Source organism: Trichoderma evansii (genome assembly GCF_050947405.1).
Source record: "Trichoderma evansii strain SZMC 28006 chromosome Unknown GGI43scaffold_24, whole genome shotgun sequence".
NCBI lineage: Eukaryota > Fungi > Ascomycota > Sordariomycetes > Hypocreales > Hypocreaceae > Trichoderma > Trichoderma evansii.
Window position 1 is genome coordinate 179012 of NW_028145182.1, and position 18845 is coordinate 197856.

The 18845-nt window shown below is 48.7% G+C and overlaps 10 protein-coding genes across 10 annotated transcripts; 3 read left to right on the forward strand and 7 right to left on the reverse strand.

Moving 5' to 3' along the window:
- Window positions 1-9: 9 nt before the first annotated feature.
- On the reverse strand, window positions 10-1597 carry GGI43DRAFT_207988 (Mpv17/PMP22 family protein). Its single transcript, XM_083200153.1, has 3 exons — window positions 1178-1597; window positions 767-1042; window positions 10-616 (listed from the first exon to the last, which is right to left on the reverse strand). The coding sequence occupies exons 1-3, from the start codon at window positions 1511-1513 to the stop codon at window positions 122-124; spliced, it is 1107 nt and encodes a 368-aa protein (XP_083056834.1). The 5' UTR covers window positions 1514-1597; the 3' UTR covers window positions 10-121.
- Window positions 1598-2092: 495 nt separating this feature from the next.
- On the reverse strand, window positions 2093-3050 carry GGI43DRAFT_207986 (uncharacterized protein). The gene has a single exon (XM_083200152.1). The coding sequence runs from the start codon at window positions 2678-2680 to the stop codon at window positions 2192-2194; it is 489 nt and encodes a 162-aa protein (XP_083056835.1). The 5' UTR covers window positions 2681-3050; the 3' UTR covers window positions 2093-2191.
- A 1576-nt stretch (window positions 3051-4626) lies between these two features.
- GGI43DRAFT_387294 (uncharacterized protein) lies at window positions 4627-6002 on the forward strand (the record flags this gene model as incomplete). The annotated part of the gene is made up of 4 exons (XM_083203910.1): window positions 4627-4755; window positions 4834-5001; window positions 5065-5394; window positions 5463-6002. 4 exons carry the CDS (start codon window positions 4627-4629, stop codon window positions 6000-6002), a joined length of 1167 nt encoding a protein of 388 aa, XP_083056836.1.
- A 228-nt stretch (window positions 6003-6230) lies between these two features.
- GGI43DRAFT_414921 (prephenate dehydrogenase (NADP(+))) lies at window positions 6231-8709 on the reverse strand. Its single transcript, XM_083207095.1, has 4 exons — window positions 8319-8709; window positions 7832-7892; window positions 7569-7680; window positions 6231-7503 (listed from the first exon to the last, which is right to left on the reverse strand). Exons 1-4 carry the CDS (start codon window positions 8435-8437, stop codon window positions 6446-6448), a joined length of 1350 nt encoding a protein of 449 aa, XP_083056837.1. The 5' UTR covers window positions 8438-8709; the 3' UTR covers window positions 6231-6445.
- Window positions 8529-10062, forward strand: GGI43DRAFT_208153 (regulator of chromosome condensation 1/beta-lactamase-inhibitor protein II). Its single transcript, XM_083200156.1, has one exon. The coding sequence runs from the start codon at window positions 8860-8862 to the stop codon at window positions 9940-9942; it is 1083 nt and encodes a 360-aa protein (XP_083056838.1). The 5' UTR covers window positions 8529-8859; the 3' UTR covers window positions 9943-10062.
- On the reverse strand, window positions 9978-11844 carry GGI43DRAFT_208133 (Rad9-domain-containing protein). Its single transcript, XM_083200155.1, has 5 exons — window positions 11547-11844; window positions 11348-11485; window positions 10909-11272; window positions 10228-10859; window positions 9978-10174 (listed from the first exon to the last, which is right to left on the reverse strand). Exons 1-5 carry the CDS (start codon window positions 11658-11660, stop codon window positions 10013-10015), a joined length of 1410 nt encoding a protein of 469 aa, XP_083056839.1. The 5' UTR covers window positions 11661-11844; the 3' UTR covers window positions 9978-10012.
- Window positions 11845-11949: 105 nt separating this feature from the next.
- On the reverse strand, window positions 11950-13586 carry GGI43DRAFT_208219 (uncharacterized protein). Its single transcript, XM_083200157.1, has 4 exons — window positions 13367-13586; window positions 12674-13176; window positions 12554-12620; window positions 11950-12471 (listed from the first exon to the last, which is right to left on the reverse strand). The coding sequence occupies exons 2-4, from the start codon at window positions 13092-13094 to the stop codon at window positions 12207-12209; spliced, it is 753 nt and encodes a 250-aa protein (XP_083056840.1). The 5' UTR covers window positions 13095-13176; window positions 13367-13586; the 3' UTR covers window positions 11950-12206.
- On the reverse strand, window positions 13067-13883 carry GGI43DRAFT_208277 (uncharacterized protein). Its single transcript, XM_083200158.1, has 3 exons — window positions 13769-13883; window positions 13367-13659; window positions 13067-13271 (listed from the first exon to the last, which is right to left on the reverse strand). Coding segments are annotated over exons 1-3 (351 nt in total). The 5' UTR covers window positions 13771-13883; the 3' UTR covers window positions 13067-13215.
- A 251-nt stretch (window positions 13884-14134) lies between these two features.
- On the forward strand, window positions 14135-16913 carry GGI43DRAFT_414926 (nucleic acid/nucleotide deaminase domain-containing protein). The gene is made up of 3 exons (XM_083207096.1): window positions 14135-15207; window positions 15265-15345; window positions 15403-16913. The coding sequence occupies exons 1-3, from the start codon at window positions 14646-14648 to the stop codon at window positions 16275-16277; spliced, it is 1518 nt and encodes a 505-aa protein (XP_083056842.1). The 5' UTR covers window positions 14135-14645; the 3' UTR covers window positions 16278-16913.
- GGI43DRAFT_208323 (glycoside hydrolase superfamily) lies at window positions 16633-18415 on the reverse strand. Its single transcript, XM_083200159.1, has 4 exons — window positions 18083-18415; window positions 17995-18019; window positions 17709-17940; window positions 16633-17661 (listed from the first exon to the last, which is right to left on the reverse strand). Exons 1-4 carry the CDS (start codon window positions 18343-18345, stop codon window positions 16988-16990), a joined length of 1194 nt encoding a protein of 397 aa, XP_083056843.1. The 5' UTR covers window positions 18346-18415; the 3' UTR covers window positions 16633-16987.
- Between the last annotated feature and the right edge of the window lie 430 nt (window positions 18416-18845).

Consider the following 18845-nt stretch of genomic DNA (forward strand, 5'->3'; position numbering starts at 1 on the left):
CCTCCCACCCGCACTTCAGATTATGGATGTTTTCCCTGACTGGCTGCCTTAGAAGGGGAGAGTACTCCAGCGTATGTTCGCCGCCAGGGTATCATTTGTAGGCTTTAGGTCCCAGTAGTCTTTAGTAATTAGGGTTGTGTCCTCCCATGCCGCCGGGTCCCATGTTGGGGTTCGGTCCCATGTGGGGAGGGGGAGGGTAGTCCTCAGGACCAGGGCGGCCCATCTGAGAAGGGCGGTTGTCACGAGGATCGCGAGGATCACGGGCATCACGGGGGTCGCGGGAGTCGCGGGGGTCGCGGGGATCACGGACATCACGCTCACGGGCATCACGGGTGTCACCGTAGTGCTTCTTGCGCAGGGCTGCGAGACGCTTCTTCTTGGTGAGGGTGTTGATGTAGGTACCAATGACAAAGGAGACCAAGTTGAAGAAGGGGACCCAGAGCTCGTCAGGGAGGAACTGCTGGGCGAAAGCCAAGCAGATGGGAGAAGTGAGCCAGGAGATGCGCATGACTCTCCAGAAGCCGACCTTGACGGTGGCGCGAACCTGGTGGAATGTTCGAGCACCGGCAATGAGAGCCATGGCGACCAGATAGATGCTGTTCTGGATGGGTGCAATCTATGACAGAGTCAGCATCTCTTGCATATAACATGAATGATGTCATGATAAAATAAGACCAATTCGCTTATCAGATTTGGAGGGGAGGCGACTCCGTTTCATAATGGAGATTGAGTTAAGGTAGGCGAGGGGGGTTGAAGAAGCACATACCACCAGGTTGCTGACGACAATCTGCGTAATCTTGGCACGCAGACTAACGCGACCCTTGAAGAGCTTCTGAAGAAGCCAGATGAGAAAGTGACCCAGGGGAGCGCTGACCAAAGCTCCGTAGGCGGCCATCTTGGGGACACGCGAAGTGAAGTAGTTGCCATGCTTGTTGCGGTCCTTGGCCAGCCACGAGGCGAGAAGCTCCTGAGCTCCGGCGAGGGAACCAGCCGTGAGCATCTTGGTGCGCAGAGGGTTCGCCTCGAGCTCCTTAATGTAGGCCTAAAAATTGCGACGAGCCCGCCGTTAGCCAAACCTAATTTCAACATCGTCTGCCAAAACGTCGTCCTCCATTTTCCTTGATCCTTTTCGCATTCAAATTGCGCGCGCAATAATTGGGATTGGGTAAAAACATACCGCCAAATAGCCCTTGGTGCCTGCCATGGACTTTCCTCCCGTCAGGGCCGTGCCGACGGCCTCAGAGATTGGGTGCTTTCCACTGGTTCCGGGAAGAGGAGGAGCGCCTTCGAAAGCTCGTCGAATTGGGCCAGGTCCTTCAGCGAGAGCAGCGGCGCGCTCAGCAGCGCGGTCGGCGGCCTCGCTCGCCTGGTCGACGCTCTTCTCGGTGATGGTCTTGATGGTCCTGTGGACTACGCCGCCTTGTTCGGCAGCCATCTGCTGGAAAGGCTGAATAGCGTTCGAGGTCGCATCTTGAAAGGTTTGGACCGTGTCCCGCTCGAATTTGACCGACATGGTGCTCGTTTCGCGGCGGCAGCGTCGCTGTTGTCGTCGCTATGGATGGTCAGGGTCGTGATCGTGATCGGAAATCGCGGTGGCAGCGACGACGGGAGCTGAATTGCGGTTGCAAGATCAATCGACGTGCAGCTATGCTCTCGTGGGGCAAGTCAGGGATAAAACGTCGTCATGAGACGGGCGGAGAGGGTCTGGCTGTCCAACGACGCGACGGCGGGATGATTAGCAGATGCAAACGCTTTGGGCGGCGGAGAGGTTGGGGAGCAATTGAGGCTGTCGTGGTGACAGGGCCCAGCCAATGGATTTGTTTACACGACGAGACACAAGGCCTTGATGCGCTGAGTGGGCCACCCAACCCCCCGGACAAGTCTGGAGCCCGCTGGCTTCTGCTGATCCAAGTCTCGAGCTGCGCACGTCCATGCAGGTGCATACACTTGAGGACCTGGTGCCTCGGCAAAAGGGAATTGAGAACTCCGCGCATCGATTCGGGCTGCCCCCTTGCCCAGCGATTGTGTCGCGTCGCCTGCCATAGACTGGTTCCCGCAAGGATAGCGTGGGAAGACGAAGAGCGGCCCTGAACCTGAGGGGGCTGTGGCTGCGGGAGAGCTGACAGGGAAGACGAGGAACAGGCACAGCAACAGGCACAGCAACAGGAACAGCAGAACCCGTGATTTCAACTTACCAAAACAAAGCAGCTTCGTCGCGAGAGTTCGTGGTGTCCCGGGAGAAGATTGGACGCTCTGCTAGCAATTTCTTTTTTTCTTTTTCTTTCTTCTCAGCTAGCCCCGAAAGGGAGAGGAAGAGAAGGGCGAGGGAGAGGGCGAGAGCAAGAGAGCGGCAGCGCGCACGAGGGAGTGAGATTGAAAGAGTCAAGATTGAGAGAGGCTGGGCGGAAAGGATGAAGCTGGTACCTCGTAGCTGTCCGGCTGGTGGCAGCAATGCGGCAGCAGAGGACGGACGGTGGACAAGTATACTCCTCTGGCCTCCGTACACGAGCGAGGTGCGACCGTCTGTTGACCTGAGATTTGTTTCGTACCTGATAATCCATAGCCCCCCGTATTTTCTTGTATTACAGCCGCTGGCAGGCAATAAACTTGTATCTGCTTTGGGCTTCGGGTGGGTGCCTGAGCGCCGAATCAAGAGACGCGTCTGGCGTGGCCGCTCCATATTTCCCGCACCTGCAAGCAAGCTTCTTGGGCTGAGCTGGAGCTGCGTCGAAGCTGCTGGGATTAAAGAAAGGCTGGGAGGGCCCAAATGGGGTCGCACGATCGGGCAGCGCAGGCGTCGCGACTCTGTTGCTGGCTGAAAGTGGGTGAGCTGTGGGTGAAATGTGGGCGGCTCCGGCCTCTCGATTGGAGAGTTGGGTCGAGGCTAAGACGCAGCGCATGCAGGGGTTGAGATGATGAGAGCAGCCGGAGCGACGCCTCTGGACAGGGTCAAGGCTCTTTAGCTTACGGGTTACGAGCCCGTTTGTTTTTGTTCTGCTGAGAGCTGCGCTGAGCTGCCGCGTTTGCCATTGGCTGGATCGCCGACCCTTGCGAGGCTTTATTGACGGGACCGTCGTGATTTTCTCTTCTCCACAGCAACCATCTTATTTTTTTTCTCTTGGTCCCTGGCCGCGCCGAACAAGGCGGCTGGGGGAGCGAGATTGGATGGTCGTAATGGCTGCCGGATGCTGGCTCAGGGTGCCAATCTTGGCTTGGGCTTGGGCTTGCTCTGCCTAGCCACGCGCGTGTCGTGCATAGTGCAGATAGATGGAAGATGACTGCACCGCCTAATTTGCTTGAAGAACGCCTCCGATCAGCTTCGTGTGCCGGTAGTGGCAGAGATTGCACGACCTCGACGCACAGGCCGCTGTTATTCCCACCTCGGTAGTACGCGAAGCTGCAAGTGGTGTTAGCAGAGCTGATGGTGCTGTATCTGCAGCTCAATTGTTTGTGTCTGCAGCAGCTGCTGCTGCGTGCGTGTGTGTGTTTGGAGGTTTTAGGTTGCTATTGGGCCAGACAAGTGACGTACATAGTGTGGAGGGCCGATAACAAAGACATCCCCGCGCGTTCATTGGCCAATATGTGTTTTATGCGAGCTAGTGCACGCTCTACAGGCGATAGTAATCAAAGGAAATTGTCAATATTGTCAACAGACAGAGCTGGCGCAGTATTTTGTACAGCACAAATGATTCTCGCTAGTGGTATACTAGATGCTGATTTGTTAACATTTGAGGATTTTTTGGAGATGCTAGAGCTTCCATTGTATTTGCTATGCTAGAGCACTATGCAGCAGTGACTAACATCTACATACCTAGACGCTCTTGTTTATCAATACCTATGTAGGTATCTGTAGCAAACCTGGCTTCTTGTCAACATCTCAATTCATTGGTATAACTGCATATAAAGTTCGTTGTTGCACAAACTATGCGCCTCTTCGACTATCTTTGTGCTACCAAACAGCAAGCCTACAATTGCTCTGAGCTGTCCCGCAGTAGCACACTTAGCACAAGCATATGAACCAGCCTTCGAATTTTCAATGTTATTTACACTCTATTTGGAAGCATTGCTTGGACCATTGATAACAAACTACGTAAAACTCAACCTAAGGCATTAGCTTTAGCATTGGCCTCGGTCAACTGGAGAGGGCCACTATACAAAACTCGCCCAGTTAACCTCCAGCGCTGCAATGACGGCTGCTCACCTCGAGGTTGGCACTGGCACACAGTCACGCGCAGTGCCTGACCGCCTGAAGGCCTCTGTCTTTCAGGTGCTCCATTCACCTCAAGCTCTGAATTCATTTGGGAGTAGAAAGAGAATGGGGGAAACTCAAAAATCATCAACTTTCATCTTTTTACATGAGATTATGACCGGCTTCTCCATCGCCCTACATTTCACTCCCACCAACATTCTTCATCCAAGCATTGTTACGATCCCAAGTGACTGAAAATTCTCTTCTCTCGAGTATCTTTTTCCTCTTCTCTCCTCGGAGGCACTGGCTATCGAAATTGCAAAGTTGCTACTCGCCAAAGACATCAAAGTCAAAACCGTCTTTCCATCATGTATCGTAACGCTCCTCCAGGCCTCTACAGGCGTCCAACGTTCGAGCCGCAATGCACACACGCCACTATGACGAGGGTCTACAGCCCAACTCTCCTCTGTTCCAACTGCCGCTATCCTGGCCCATCTGGATGGCTATACCAGTGTACTCAAGATAGAGAGGACCTGATCGAGCACGCTGTGAAGCAGGGAGAGTTTGTATGCAAACAAATATACTAGAGAAACCTGGTATTTCTATTGGCAAGTTGTGGTAAATGCTAACTATCACTGCTGTAGGTCAATATGGATCATATCGGCTCTCAACTGACCCCGATGATGGGCACTCGAAAGGGGACTCCTGCTGCTCGCGAGGATCGACTTAGCTTTTTCAAAGAGATTAGCCAAAAACAGCTTGCAACTTATCAGCCCGACCAAATTGCAACAATATTGAGACAGCGTGAAAACGTACGTGGATATTAACACTCAAAGCCTAACTGATCTATCGTTCTACCACTAATCATCGCACAGGTCCAGCTTGCTATCCAGCGAGACAAGGTTCAACAGAATAGTGCCACGATCCTCAGCCGCCTCGCTCAGCCCTACGGGTTAGATAGTGCTTCGTGTAGCATTGGGCTCCAAAAACCATGGCTGTGTAGCCCGCAGGAAGAATGCCAGTATCGTGTCTGCCAAAACTGTCGGCCTGGCTGCGCAGACCGCGCATTTCTCAGCCTCAACGCCGTTGCTAATGGGGAAGTGCCTCCTACTGCCGCAGCCGGATACAGTTTCCATCTCCTTGGCCAGCGGCCTGTCGTAGATGCGAGGAATCTCCTGAATATAGGTTGCCGTCCGGTCCCCTTGGTGAGTTTCGTCCTATTGTTACTAGAATGCATAGTGTGTATGAGTGAGATCGGACTAACAACAGATAGCCTCGTCCTTCTCCTGCTAGTACAGAACACGACTCGCCCGCATCATCGATGAGTATCATGGATTTGCTCGACGCCCAGATTGCCCGCGGGCGTATTTTGTGGACAAAACGAAAAGATGACGCCGAGATAGAAGAGTATGATGCGGATTATGACTGGTCCCTGACACCCACAGCCTCCGGTATCGCCTCTGGACATTTGAAGTACTCTCCTGGGTGCGAAAATCTTGGAGTACTTTCAGAGAATACTGAACCGAGCACATTTGATCCACAGCAGTGGACACCTCCTCCTTCAGTGAACGACCTGCCTGGAAATGAGAACGCACCATCACCCGAGTCAGATGCTTCTCAGCCAGCTGAAGATCACATCATCGGCCATCTTCGTGAGCTGAGCCTCGACGAATCATCAAGCAAAGAAACATCAGAACCATCCCACCCAGCGGACAAAAAGTTTACTCCTTCGCCCCTGAAAGTGCCCCATGGGGTAGCTATGCTAGAAGAGAGCATTGAGCTAGGGGTCCCAGATGTTATTACGCAGGTTTAATGAATGCTCTCCTTACACGACTCTTTTTATTTTTTTTTTTTTTTTTTTCTGTACTCTGCATGTTTCGGGCTCAAGGCTTGGTAGCGTTTGTTTAAGTCAATGTGGCATATTAGATCGACGAGCGAGATGATGCTTTTCAGAGAGCGAACATCTGCTAAAACGAAAAGAAGTTTTTTTTTCTTCCGTGTTGCTGGCACTGGGATAGAGTAATAGAATCGATACACTTGCTTAATTATAAATATTTGTTTCATTGTATGTATAGTGCTTCTATAAGTTCATTTACAATGAAAGAAAAATGGTATAAAAGAAGAGAAGCACAAAACAAAACTCCCTCATCTTCTATCCATCGCTCTAGGGTAATCCAAAATACAAAATTAACCAAGAAAAGTATTGTCATACTCATAACATAAACATATACGTCTCCATCATTCATCCAAACTCGTTTATTTCTCATCCAACTTGAGATTCTCATCCATACTCGCCTGCACCTTCTTCATCATCTCATCACCAACCTTCTTCGCATCCGCGAACCGCGGCTGGAAAAACTCCTGGGTGCTAACAAATCGCTTCTCCCACGTCTCAAAGTGTCCCAGCGTCACGCACTCGGCCCAGCCTCTCGCCGCAAAGGTAAACTCCAGGTCGTCGCTTCGGTAGCGCTTGTCCTCGGTTGCCGTGCGCAGCGTCTCGTCGAGCATCTCAGTGTTACGAAACAGATGCTCTGTGACGCCCAGGCGCAGGCGGAACAGCGGCGTGCTGCAGAGCATGTGGTCGTATGGCACAATACCCAGCTCAGCCCAGCAGTCGACCATGGCGAGCAGCGAGAGATGGTTGTTAGGGCGGGCTGGCGTCTCGGCCGTGAGGGTGCCTAGGGAGAAGGACGTGAGGATGGAGGCTTCGAGGAGGGGGCGGTTGGCCCAGGTCTTGGAGGGACCAAAGACTTTATCGCGAGCGGCGTAGATGCGAGCTTTGAGTCCCTCGAAGTTGCCTTCCAGCATGAGCTTGTAGAGCTCGGTGACGGATTTGGCGTACTGGGCGACCTGGTCACGGGCTTCGGGGTTGAGGATGGCAAGGCCGGCGTAGACATGCCATTTTTGGGAGTAGATGCGCAGCATAATGTTCATCTTGACGTTCTCGAGGCCACCAATGTAGCGGCTGAGTTCCCAGGGGTACTGGGAGTTGGCGTGCCATGCTTTGCCCATGGATAAGAAGGCGGCGTGGGTGACGGCTTGGGTGTCGGCGGTGATGCGGTCGTGCTCTTTCGCTGTGAGATAGACAAACTTGGACTGGAGACAGCTCAGGACGGCTTCGACCTTGTGGAGAGCTTCATCCGGAGCTCGGTGTTGGATGAGAACCAGGGGCTGGCCTTTGGGATCGACACCTGGGCCGTGGAGAGAGTGACACGAGAGGATATAGACGTCTGAGGGGAGGTGAGCTTCAAAGGCTGCAATTTCGGGGGATTTGCATGATGTTTGGCCACCGACGATGGCGCCCATCTTGGTTGCTAGATGACAGTAACCATATTAGTCAAGCTGGACACTTGTGTTTGGAAGGACATGATGCGCCTACAAGGTCCATATTGAGCAATCACACGATCAATAAAGGCGGCTTCAACACTGTAGATGATGTAGTCGCTCGCACGAGATACGTAGTGGCCATTGCGCAGAATTTCAATGTTCTTCTAGATGGAGAGAGACAGGCTTCAGCATCTGAGTTCTGTTACGATGGAAAAAAGAATAATATGATAGGTGAAAAAAAAAGAGGCTTGGAGAAAATAAAAGAGGCAGCGAAGAGATATCACTTCAACATGTAGAAAACAGCGCGTTGCGTACTTTGCCATTGTATTTTTCTTTTAGGCTATCGTATTTATCTTCTCTGTCACACGCCAGGATTCTGGGAAGAAACTTGTACGTTAATTACTCGGTCTTTGGGAAAAGCGATTATAAAAAAAGTCTACGTGAAATGGGAACCATGATTGGTTGAAGATGGATCTAAATCTTTTTGACTGTTAGCTTCTTTGCTTTTGTGAAGAAAAGAGAGATGAGTCAAAACAATAAGGGGATTGAAGATTTTTTTTCAGACAAAAAAAGTTAGGTAGCTAGCTTTTTCATCACCGAAAGCACAAGTCCGGCCCTGACCGACCGGAACGGCGGCCAGGCGTCCTTGCACAATACTCGAGCCAAATGCGCTCTTGTCATCATGAAAAAAAGTGTTGAGGTAGGGGAGAAGAAAACAAATAGTTAAGCTTACCTTGAAGAGATAGATCTGCAAGACGGCGAGAAAACAACATCCATCATCACGTCAATGCAAAAAACTCACCTCCAGCCAGCTTCAGACAATCTCTCAGCGTACATCCTTCCCATGTCGCCCATGCCAATCAGCCCGACGGTGAAGTGTTCCATCCCCGCCGGAATGCTGGCAGCTTGCGTCGAAGCCATTGCGCCTACTGCCCGACGCGAATCTTGAAAGCAGAGATCTCCAGTTGCTGTGATCACAGAATCCCTCTTTGCTCTTTACTTTTTTTTTTCCTGCTTGGAGGGAGCGAGGGAAAAAAAAAAGGTTGAGTGGAGGGTTTAGGTTTAGAAGAAGCTGAAAAAAAAAAAAGTTCGCGAATGTGATTAAATATGGGTGGATACTTGGATTGGTGGGTATCAAAGGATTGCTGAGTAAGCGCGACGTAGCGACGTGGCGGGGCATTGGCTCGATAGTCTGATATCGATATCGTAGGAATGCCGAATTAAAGACGACTATGCAGCTATCCGCGCTTGTCAAAGAGGCTTCAAGGTGGTATCCCACACACACGAAAGAGCTTCATCCGATTTCGCCATAACCATACTTAGCCGGTATTTGTTTTCAAAAAATGGACGCCGTATACGCCATCGGCTCCAATGGATCTGGACAGCTCGGCATAAGCCACAAGGAAGACGTCTCTGTACCAAAGCCTGTGCTCTTCCATCCTGAGCAGCCTAGCTCTCGAATCGTCAAAGTTGCTGCTGGCGGCAACCACACTCTTCTCCTCACAGAATCTGGCAGTTTGTACTGGAGTGGAGACTCAGCTAGTGGAGCCTGCGGGCTCAGTCCATTCTCAAACGTGCCGGTGTTTCTAGAAGCTCGGCTCTCAAAAGATGAGCCAGTTGGAGAGGTTGCTCTGGTTGCGGCAACCTGGGAGGCATCCGTCATTGTGACTAAAGATGAGCAAGGAAAACGAACCAAGATATTCAGTCTCGGCATCGGACAGAAAGGAGAGCTGGGATTGGGCGAATTAATAGTTCGAACGCCGTCAGCTACAAGGGTTAAAGACTTTCCTCCAGCCGGGACAGAGGTTGTGGATCTGTCAGCATGTATGGGACACGTCGTTGCAGTTTTGGATAATGGCGATGTCTACGGTTGGGGAAATTGCCGCAAGTCTCAAGTTGGCGAGCCTGGTGCAGTCATTTATTCTCCCAGGAAAATCGAGGGCTTAAACTTCAAAGTCGTCAGAGCAGTGTGTGCCAAAGAGTCTACATGTCTTTTTGGAGAACCTGAGAGCGGCAATCTGCGTGTCTTGGGTTCTGACAAATGGGGCCTGACTTCAGGAGCTCCTTCAACAGCTCCGACATGGAAAGATGTCGGAGCTAGCTGGGGAAACTTTTACATCCTAGGACGAGATGGAAGCTTGAAAGCTTGGGGACGAGATGATCATGGCCAACTACCGCCGCCAAATCTCCCCTCTCTTGACAAGATTGCCATTGGCAGCGAACATGTCGTTGCGCTCTCCGCAGAAGGCGATGCTCTATCTTGGGGCTGGGGAGAACATGGTAACTGCGGACCACAAGTGGAGAATAACGACGTCAAGGGAAGATGGAATGTCATTGCATCGTCAAAGCATATCCCCCCAGAGAGTAAAATAGATAACATAGGCGCCGGTTGTGCCACTAGCTGGATTTCTATTAGATCCAGCTAAACCACCATCTCTTCCAATAATAACCAACAATAACGTGAATAATAATGCATGCTGCTTCTTGACCCCAGCCTCAGTCGGGAAATAGGTTCAAGCCTTTGACATCGGATAGTCTCTGAGTCGGGTCCACATATGTTGATTCCGCCGCTGCTCCTGTGGCATCGATATCGTTTGTCGGCTCGTAGCTACCAGTACGAATATCATCTCCACGACTCATATGCGAAATAGAAGGATTCTTGCCTCTCAGTTAGCTACAAACGGTATCAAGCGAGCTCCCATGAGACTTACAGGGTCAGCACTATGATCCCATTCTAATCTTGCATCTTCGTCCCCGTCTTCGTCCTCGTCTCTAACGGGCTCCCACGCCTCATCTTCGACAAAAAGACTTTCCGATCTCAATGTAGGCGGTGGCGGTCTCTGTGATGGTCGGAAATCGAAAGCACCAATGCGTGAAGCACTCGCTTTAGCGGCACTCAACCGAGGAGTGGGGTTTGGAGGCTGCCGTGATGATGCTGGCGGTGGCATCTCGGATTGTTGTCGCTGAATCTCAGCCGAGGTCTGTGAAGGTGCTGCGCTCGTGCGACGAGAAGTGGCCTCCAGATGTGGCGGGAGAGTGCTGTTGCTACTTGGGGCCCCTTTACGGACCTTTTTGGTCCTTTGTGCAGGATTGCCGCCTCGCTCGCCTACTGTCATGATGAGAAACTCGCAAGAGATTGCGTCGCTAGCGTACGATAATTGCATTGGTCGTGCAGGAAGGGAGTATCGGGCGGCGATGGCGTTGCCAGTAATGGCTGCGTGTTGTGTAATTGCTCGAATGTCCTTGATGGAGACGACGATTTGGAGCTTGTCTTCTACATCAATGTCATCAAACTCGTCGGTTTCAACAGAAATCGAGGTATGCAGAGGTTTCTTAAGAACCGCTGTTTCACGTTAGCTAGCACATTCCATCGAGACGTCATCATATCATACCATCGTCGCTAATGGTCTTCTCGCTGAAGCATGTAAAGTTGACATGGTCGCCATCTGTATTGACCTCCAGATACTCTGTTCCAGGCCCAAAGTGGTCTACCAGCTGCTTCAACGTTCTCGATGAGATACTCCAGTGATATAAGGCTTCCTGCCTGTTGAATTTAGCATGTACCGGCATGCTGACTTCGAACGGTAGTCGATGTGTAGCTGTCAGTCCATTCCTAAAAATTATTCGGGCGATAAAACGGCTTTTGACGCCTTCACCATCCTCAATGGCGACGTCGCACCGATCTATAATGGTTTGTTTGTCTACATCTCCTCGTGAATCTACTCCAGATCTGCTGCGGAAGAGAGAGATTAAGCCCTAGAAAGACAGAGATGCAATCGAGTCAGTCACTATCGGCTTGGTAAAATTCTATCACCAAAAGGAAGGCCTCACTCTTATGTACATGGAACAGTAGAATTTCTCTTGGAACTGTCCTGTGGCTTGGTACTGGTAGCGTCCAAAGAACCGGTTGGTCGCAAACCGAAAGCTCGCGTAGGCTGATTTGGATGTGTTCATTGTAGAGAGGAAGAACTGCTCGTCGAATTAGCGGCTAGTTATGGCGTAAAGAGAAGTATAATGGCCAATTTCTCACAGAATCTTTTCGCGCTTCGATGGAAACGTCTTCGCTAAACTTGCTTAAGCAATTGAGGGCATCGCGAAACGCCGTTACACCCTCCTCGCTGAGGGTGAATGTCAGGATGGCCATGGCGACATGAGATGTATGTGTGAGTAGCTGTAGAGGACAGATGTGCGCAACTAGATTAAATAAAAGCTTGAAACAATTATCAAGAGCATGAAATAAAGCTAAAATAATTTTCTTCTCGTAGATTGCGATAAAATTAATGAGCTACTGAAACATTGAATGAGGTGCCATATAGCTCTTGTTCACGAGTAGTGCAGGTCCGGCATGACGTATAGACGGCTGACTGTAGTTGGTACATATTTATTACTGTATCGAGGGTTATGTATTTTTCAGAATAAGAAGACGTTGCTTCGTTTTACGAGCTTAGAAGAGGGCCAATTATTTGTTTTTCTAAGGAAATAAGATTTTTTTATTGCGTATATTTTAAATTTTTTTTTCAGTGTTTATTAATTTTTATCCTTTTTTTTTTTTGGTTACCTGAACATCAGGTTCATTCAATGATGCAAACTCCATCACGTTTTTGTATATGGTTTGCCACCTTTCCTACTCCAAAACATAGAAAGACAAAAGAAAAAATTCATCGCAATAATTTCAGGGAGCAACAGTTATTCATTCGCCTTTTTTCATCTGTTCCATCTTCTCACGACACTCTGGAAAACGGTTCAGATGCCTGACTAGATTATCAGATCTAGTGAAGTCTTTCCCGCAGGCCTCACAAGAACAGCTCTGGTCTGGAATGCCATTTAGATCCGCCCAAACTTTATGAGCTGTTCGATAGTGCTTATCTAACTCTTTTTTGGTCGGAAATTTTTTGGAGCAATATTCAGGATACGCCACGCACGGTAGATCCGGGTTGTGCGTCTTTAGATGTTTCCTGTAGTTTACTTATTATGAGTCTTGAACATAGGTACGTATATAAGACAGCCTTTAGAAGGGATTGTTGGGCTGGGACTCACGAAAAACTACCCCCTTTGATTTTATACCAGCGTCCGTTGCACCACATATAACCAGGTTTGCGGTTACCTGAGAAAATAGTCAGTAATTGGCATAAAACGTATTGAGCAGAAATTGCTAACCGTCGTCATCCTCCTCAGAGGGACGATGTTTTTTATTATCACTGGTAGCAGAAGAACCTTCCGTGCCACCAGCAACTGTTTCATTTCTCAGGTCAGGAGGAATCAAGGCAGTGTCCATTCCTCCGCCATGAGGGACATCAGTTAAGACGATATCATCGAGGGGTGTCAAGATATTGCCCATTGCCCCTTCGCCATGAGGGACATCAGTCAAGCCGATATCATCGAGGGGTGTCAAGATATTGCCAATTGCCCCTTCATTAAGGAAATCAGGTAAGTTGATATCATTGAGGGGTGGCAAGTCAGTGTCCATTCCCCCGTCATCATAGGTATCGCCGAAGCCGATATCATCGAAGATGTCGTTGTTTATGTTATTTTCTTCAGCATTATCTGCTGGAAAAGGATTTTGTGTAACGTTTTGCATGTTGTTTTGTGTATCGTTTTGTAAATAATTTTCTGTATCGTTTTTTTGGTAATTTAATGTCAAGTCTCTCGTTGCTTCACGTCTAAAGAAATCGTCATCCCCCAACAATCCCGCATAGGACTCAGCCAACCCAAGGGTATGGGGATCGAGGCCAGGCCCATATGACTGACCCCCTGACTAAATCATGGAGTTGAGATCGTCATAAGACGACATAACGTTGCTTAGTTCAGAAGCATTCTCGGACGGAGTGGCCGGCATGACAGAATACTGACCCATTGACATAGGCGTTGGGAAATTGGCCCCCTGGAGATTGCTGTCTGGGCTTAACCCGGGTTCAGTCTCATATTCAGGAGAAGAAGGCAGGTCAATAGAATGTTGGTCATTCGAGTGTCGGAGCAGAAAATTTTCTGGGTCTGACATCCAATCATAACCATCATACCTTTGGAGGATATTCAATGGCGAAGTGTCATCGTCCTCCGTCGGAGTCTGGGATTTCCCATCAGGCTCGTCCATCTTGTTCGGTTGAAGCCCAGTGTTGTACAAATGCCAACAGTCTTTTAAGCGCCTGTTAAGCTACAAGTTTCATTATTATACTTTTTCTACGCCAAGAGTACCAGAATGTAACGACAAGCACAAACCGATTAAAGTAAAAATAGACGTGATAGGTTACTTACATTGTAGTTGCAGATGTTATAGAATGCTGACAATGTTTTTCAATAGTTGGCTTTGGGCCAGCGTTTAATGGAACAGAAACAGACGCGCACCGGAACTTTTGAGTGCCCAGGATTGGCAAAGGCGTCTAGCCTGTAAGGCTGACTTTACATTGAAGAGAAGGGGAAAAAGAATTGAGCACAAGGTAGAATATAGAGATATTTATAAAAATCCAGGACATCTTCTGATTCTATGGGATTCCATTTTGAAGCACAGCCTGGAGTCGACGTTGGTGTGTCACTCGCTTGCAGTATAGGACGTAGCAGTCAGTCTACAAGTGATATGTATCTATTTCCCCACGCGAATGGGCCAATCTCTGTTTCTCTATGGAGCAAGGCTGCGATACGTAGCCGAATTGAGATATGCCAACTCAGCCCGTTTGATTGTGGTTGCTCGTATGATGCAGCTCTGATTGGGTCAGTCAGCCTGGTACTTAGAGGGGTACGCAGGCCTCCTGCGGAAATGTGGTCACATTGGTGTCTGGAGAACTCCTGCATAACCAATTTTCAAAACGGTTCACCTGGATTGGCGGATTCTGAGGCTCAATAGGGCCATTTATTACGCACTTATTCGGGTTACTGCCCAACGCGCGTTTGCCTTCACTCGGCTAATGCGGGCGGCCGCGAGCCAACTCAAAGGCATTCTTGACATTCAATTTCGCAATTGTCAAGTGAAGAAGCTGCGCAATATAAAATTATGAGAAATGTCTCATATTTTCTAACGATTCAATTCAAATTAGCACCAAAGTACTAGCAATATTCAGCAGCGAGAAAAACATATCCAGCACATATACCTGGTAATTCTCAACACCTTATTAGTCTTATATACATTATATACAACATGTCTCAGACCGTCACAACTACTGCACTTTCTATCCCACTACCCTTGGATATGACCACAGAGGCCCCAATCCAATCTACTAGCAAAGCCATTCATAAATTCTTTGAACCCATCATACTTTACTCGGCTCTTATCGATGCGGTTAAACACACCGCTCTGCCGCCAACCCCCGAGCCAAATATCGATCCTGAAGATCCAAAGCAGGTATTCTGCACTTTTGTCAATAAGCTTAGCCACGTCTGCGACAGAAAAAGGGGCGGCGACACTGTCACCGCTTATGTGGTGCGCAGAGACCAAAACAATCCTGCCCGAGCTCAGTTCGTGTTCGCAGCCAACCGGCAGACTGACGACGAACTACGAGTCACGGCTGCGTATGTTAAATCTCTGCTTCAGAAGATACATCAGGCGCCCGACGGTGATATAAACCAGCATAATGCGAGAAGCTCTCTGCTTTACCATATTCTGCGTTTCAACCGTCCTCGAGTCTCTTTTTATTTGCGCAATCTCCGCTCTGAGGCGGCGAAGTGCCTTGAAAGTTGCCAATGGACTGATCTAGAAAAGGGTACATATCCAATGATTGAGACACCTGATGTTAATAAAAGTAGCTAATATTATATAGACTATCTTATTGCAGAGGAGCTTCAGAAAATTCTGCTTTGTCCTAGCATTGGTTCAGATTCGAAGGATCTGCTAGTTGACTGTAAGTCTTTAGTTGAAAAGGAGCACAAACAACCGCTAACATTTCCTATTTGATCAGATCTTCGCCAATCGGAAACAATGATACAACTTCTGGTCCGAATCGAGAAAACAGAAGCGGGCGCAGCGATTAGGAGTCGCGCCATGGAAGAGCGAATGCCCGGCGTCACAAGCATGGAGTGCTGGCCGAAGCTTGTCCATACCATGAGCCGCATCTTAGCTTACCTATATTCAGTAAAATTTTTTCTACTCGCAAAGCGAAAGTGGCCGAGCCTCTTCCAAGATCCGGCCGTGGACTTCCTTTCATCGAGTCGCCCAATGGTGAAACCAGACCGGCGGAAAAGCCAGACAGCCAACGAAATCATCGGGCGCATGACCCGTAAAGCAAAAAACATTGAAATCTTCAGAAGATATGTGGAGAGTTTGCAGATGTTTAACCTCGACGATCGAATTCAGGAAGAATTCAGAAAAGACTCTTTCAAGCCTGCCGCGCATGCAGAAGCCATTCTGCTTAACTGGTTGTTGAAACCAGGGCAATTCGCCCCCGAGAAATTTTTCAATAACTGGGCGTACATCGGAAGCAGCAAGCCGACGTGTAAGCTATGCGCCCACTACTTCCGTGAGCATCGATCCAATGTCGAGCATCGACCTTCTCACGGCAATTTTTATCCCAGTTGGCGCATTCCTGACGTGTTTCCGTATCAAGGTGAGGAGGCCATAGAGCAAAGACAGACAATGGTGACTAGAGTGCTAGAGCAAGTGAGAAAGGATGCTTTTGATCTTGTGAGGAAGAAAGCTTTGCCGAGTACACAGGCAGATGACTCTAATACACAGACGGCTCGATTGACGCTTGATAGCAGCTGGTCTGTACATGGGTCGGAAGCTTATGATGTTGACGAGGTTGCATCCATGATGGGAGAGGTAGATATCAGTTGAATTTCTGGTAGAGAGGATAACGTGCGTTTTATTCACATATTTATTCTGCCTTATAAAGGCCCAAGGCTAGCGTTTCACATCCAGTCTTTACCTCGAATCAATAACACAGTAGTACTTTTCACAGATGCTTTATGAAACAACCACCTATTTTGCCGGCGTATTCATTTCCACCAATTCTTGAAGCAGCGAAATTTCCCCAGCGTAATCCCCCAAAGCCGGCGACGTAATCCATGTTGCTCAGCTTGCTCGCCCGAGTCGCAGTCGCGCCCTTCCGAAGGTAGTGAAAAAAACATGCCCATGTTTGCGAACTTGTGTAGCTTTGGTACAGAAAGGATGAAAGCCCTGTAGAATTCGACTGAGGAAGTTGCTTGCTGAAAAAAATCGTCAGTGTTGCCGATTTCACTTTACAGCGATGCAACTTACAAAATGTAGTATAGGTGTAGCGTAGGTTATTTTGGAGAGAAAAGGAACTGTTAGTTCTCGTTCAATAGTGATGGAATTCAGGAAATGATATAGTAAATAAAGATCAAGAAGAGAGTTCTGTTTCCATGAGAAATCCCTTTTCTAGTAGCTACGGCAATGCCAGAGCATAATACTTGCCTCACTCTAAAGCATGGAAAGTGCTACTGACCCGTCCTATTCAGTGATTGCATATGATTATTATTAGTAATGAATCATTTTGCGTATATTTCAGCTCAAGTTTACATACTTTATTCGTCAAGCCCTCTCTTCCCAGCAGCCACCAAGCTCAGCCTTCCAGGTTTGTCACCAGTGCCCGTCCAGTAGAACAACCCTCCGAGGTGTTTGTGAGTCACATACTTGGCCTTCATATATACCGTCTTCGGAACGTCGAACGTGATGTAACCTTTCCCACTATTTTTATCCACGTACCAAGCTGCCACAGATGTCTCTTCAACCACAGCGTCATCTACCCATTCATCTGGAATCTCGTAGTAGTCCATTTCTCCCGCACCCTCGGTGGAGCAACCAGGTCCCACGGCGACAGGGAAATATCTTGCATAAGCTGGAATACCAAAGACAAGTTTCCGACTGGGGAAGCCCTTGGACAAAATGTATTCAACGCCATCTGTGGCGCATACGCCGAGCTCTGGGTATGAAGATTGGAGGCCGCCGCGAGGGGAGTGGAGTTGTGCTTGATTGCCGCAGACACTTGTCCAGGAACCGGTAAAGTCGTACGCCATGAGATTAATGTAATCGACTAGACGAGATACTGCTCGCAGGTCGATATGCTTGAGAATGTATTGGCCAACAGGAAGAGCGGTGGTGAGAAGATACGTATTTTCAGGAAGGACATTGCGACATTCTTGGAGAAGTTTCACATAGTCGTGACCCTCTTGTGTGTTTTTAGGGTGTTCCCAATCGACTAAAATCGTATAAGTAAAATTTTGATAATGAAACAAGGCAACATACTATCAACGCCATCGAGTTTGTAGCGATCACAAAGATGGCGAACTTGCCTTGCAAGCGTCTGTCTCCCGTTGTGACTGGCGGCCAGCGTACAAAATTGTTTGCTATCGGTGCCTCCTCCAATTGAAACAATAGTCTTGAGGTGAGAATTCTGGCGCTTGAGTTTTGCGAGGGCATGTAGCGCGCCTTTCTCGCCATCGACATCTTTGACTAAGTCGGCGTGCTCATCGATCCACTATCTTGGTATTAGCTACTTGGCTCAGCAATGACTCTGGATTTTACATCATACGCGAAGAGAGCCATCTTCATTAACACTGTACAGATATTATTAGCCGTAAATTTAAGCTATATGTAAGGCTGCCAAGGCGGAGGCTTACCCAACAAAGGCATAGAAGATGTGCGTAATGTTGCCAACGTCAAGGGTCGCAGGCGTCTTGTCTTTGTAAACCAGCCAACTGGGATAATATACCCCATTCATATAATTTCGAGACGCAGGCGGAGGACGCATCTGATAGCCATTGTTGGCGTCCACGGGAGGCCGCTCGGCATTTGGTGGCTGTTGTTGATGCTCTTGTTCGCCGTCAGACGATCCGCCCATGCACGAGCATGGACAGTACCAGGCTCGGGATTGAGGAACCATTTCTTAACGATGTCTCTCGTCTATGAGAAAAATAAACAATTGAATGATACTGATGGATCTAAGATGAGACTTTGGATGAATTGGTTTAAAATGTAGCTGTTTTAACTTTGTCTAACAGCTGATGTGATGCTGCCCGACCCCACAGGTGCTCCGCCTCTTTGTAAAACTCATCAAGTGCAGCTTGTCACACGTCAGCGCCTTATTCCAGCATTTGAAACAGCTGAAAAAAAGCCAAGAATAAATAAACAAGAGTGATTTAATCTTGAATTTAAGCTTTAATTAAATCATATGGAAAGCAGCGGCTCTTGCTGTTGAGCGATCTAATAAATCTCGGAAACAGCGGCTCTTGCCGTAATTATTTGCCAGTATAAAATGAATAAGACGCGACAGCCAGAAAAAGGTAGATGGGATAATCTCAAAAGAAAGCAGATAAAGCCCCGGCAGCAGATTTGAAAGCTTCCATATCGGAAGATTCTAGCCTCCGCAGACGAGTCGCTTCA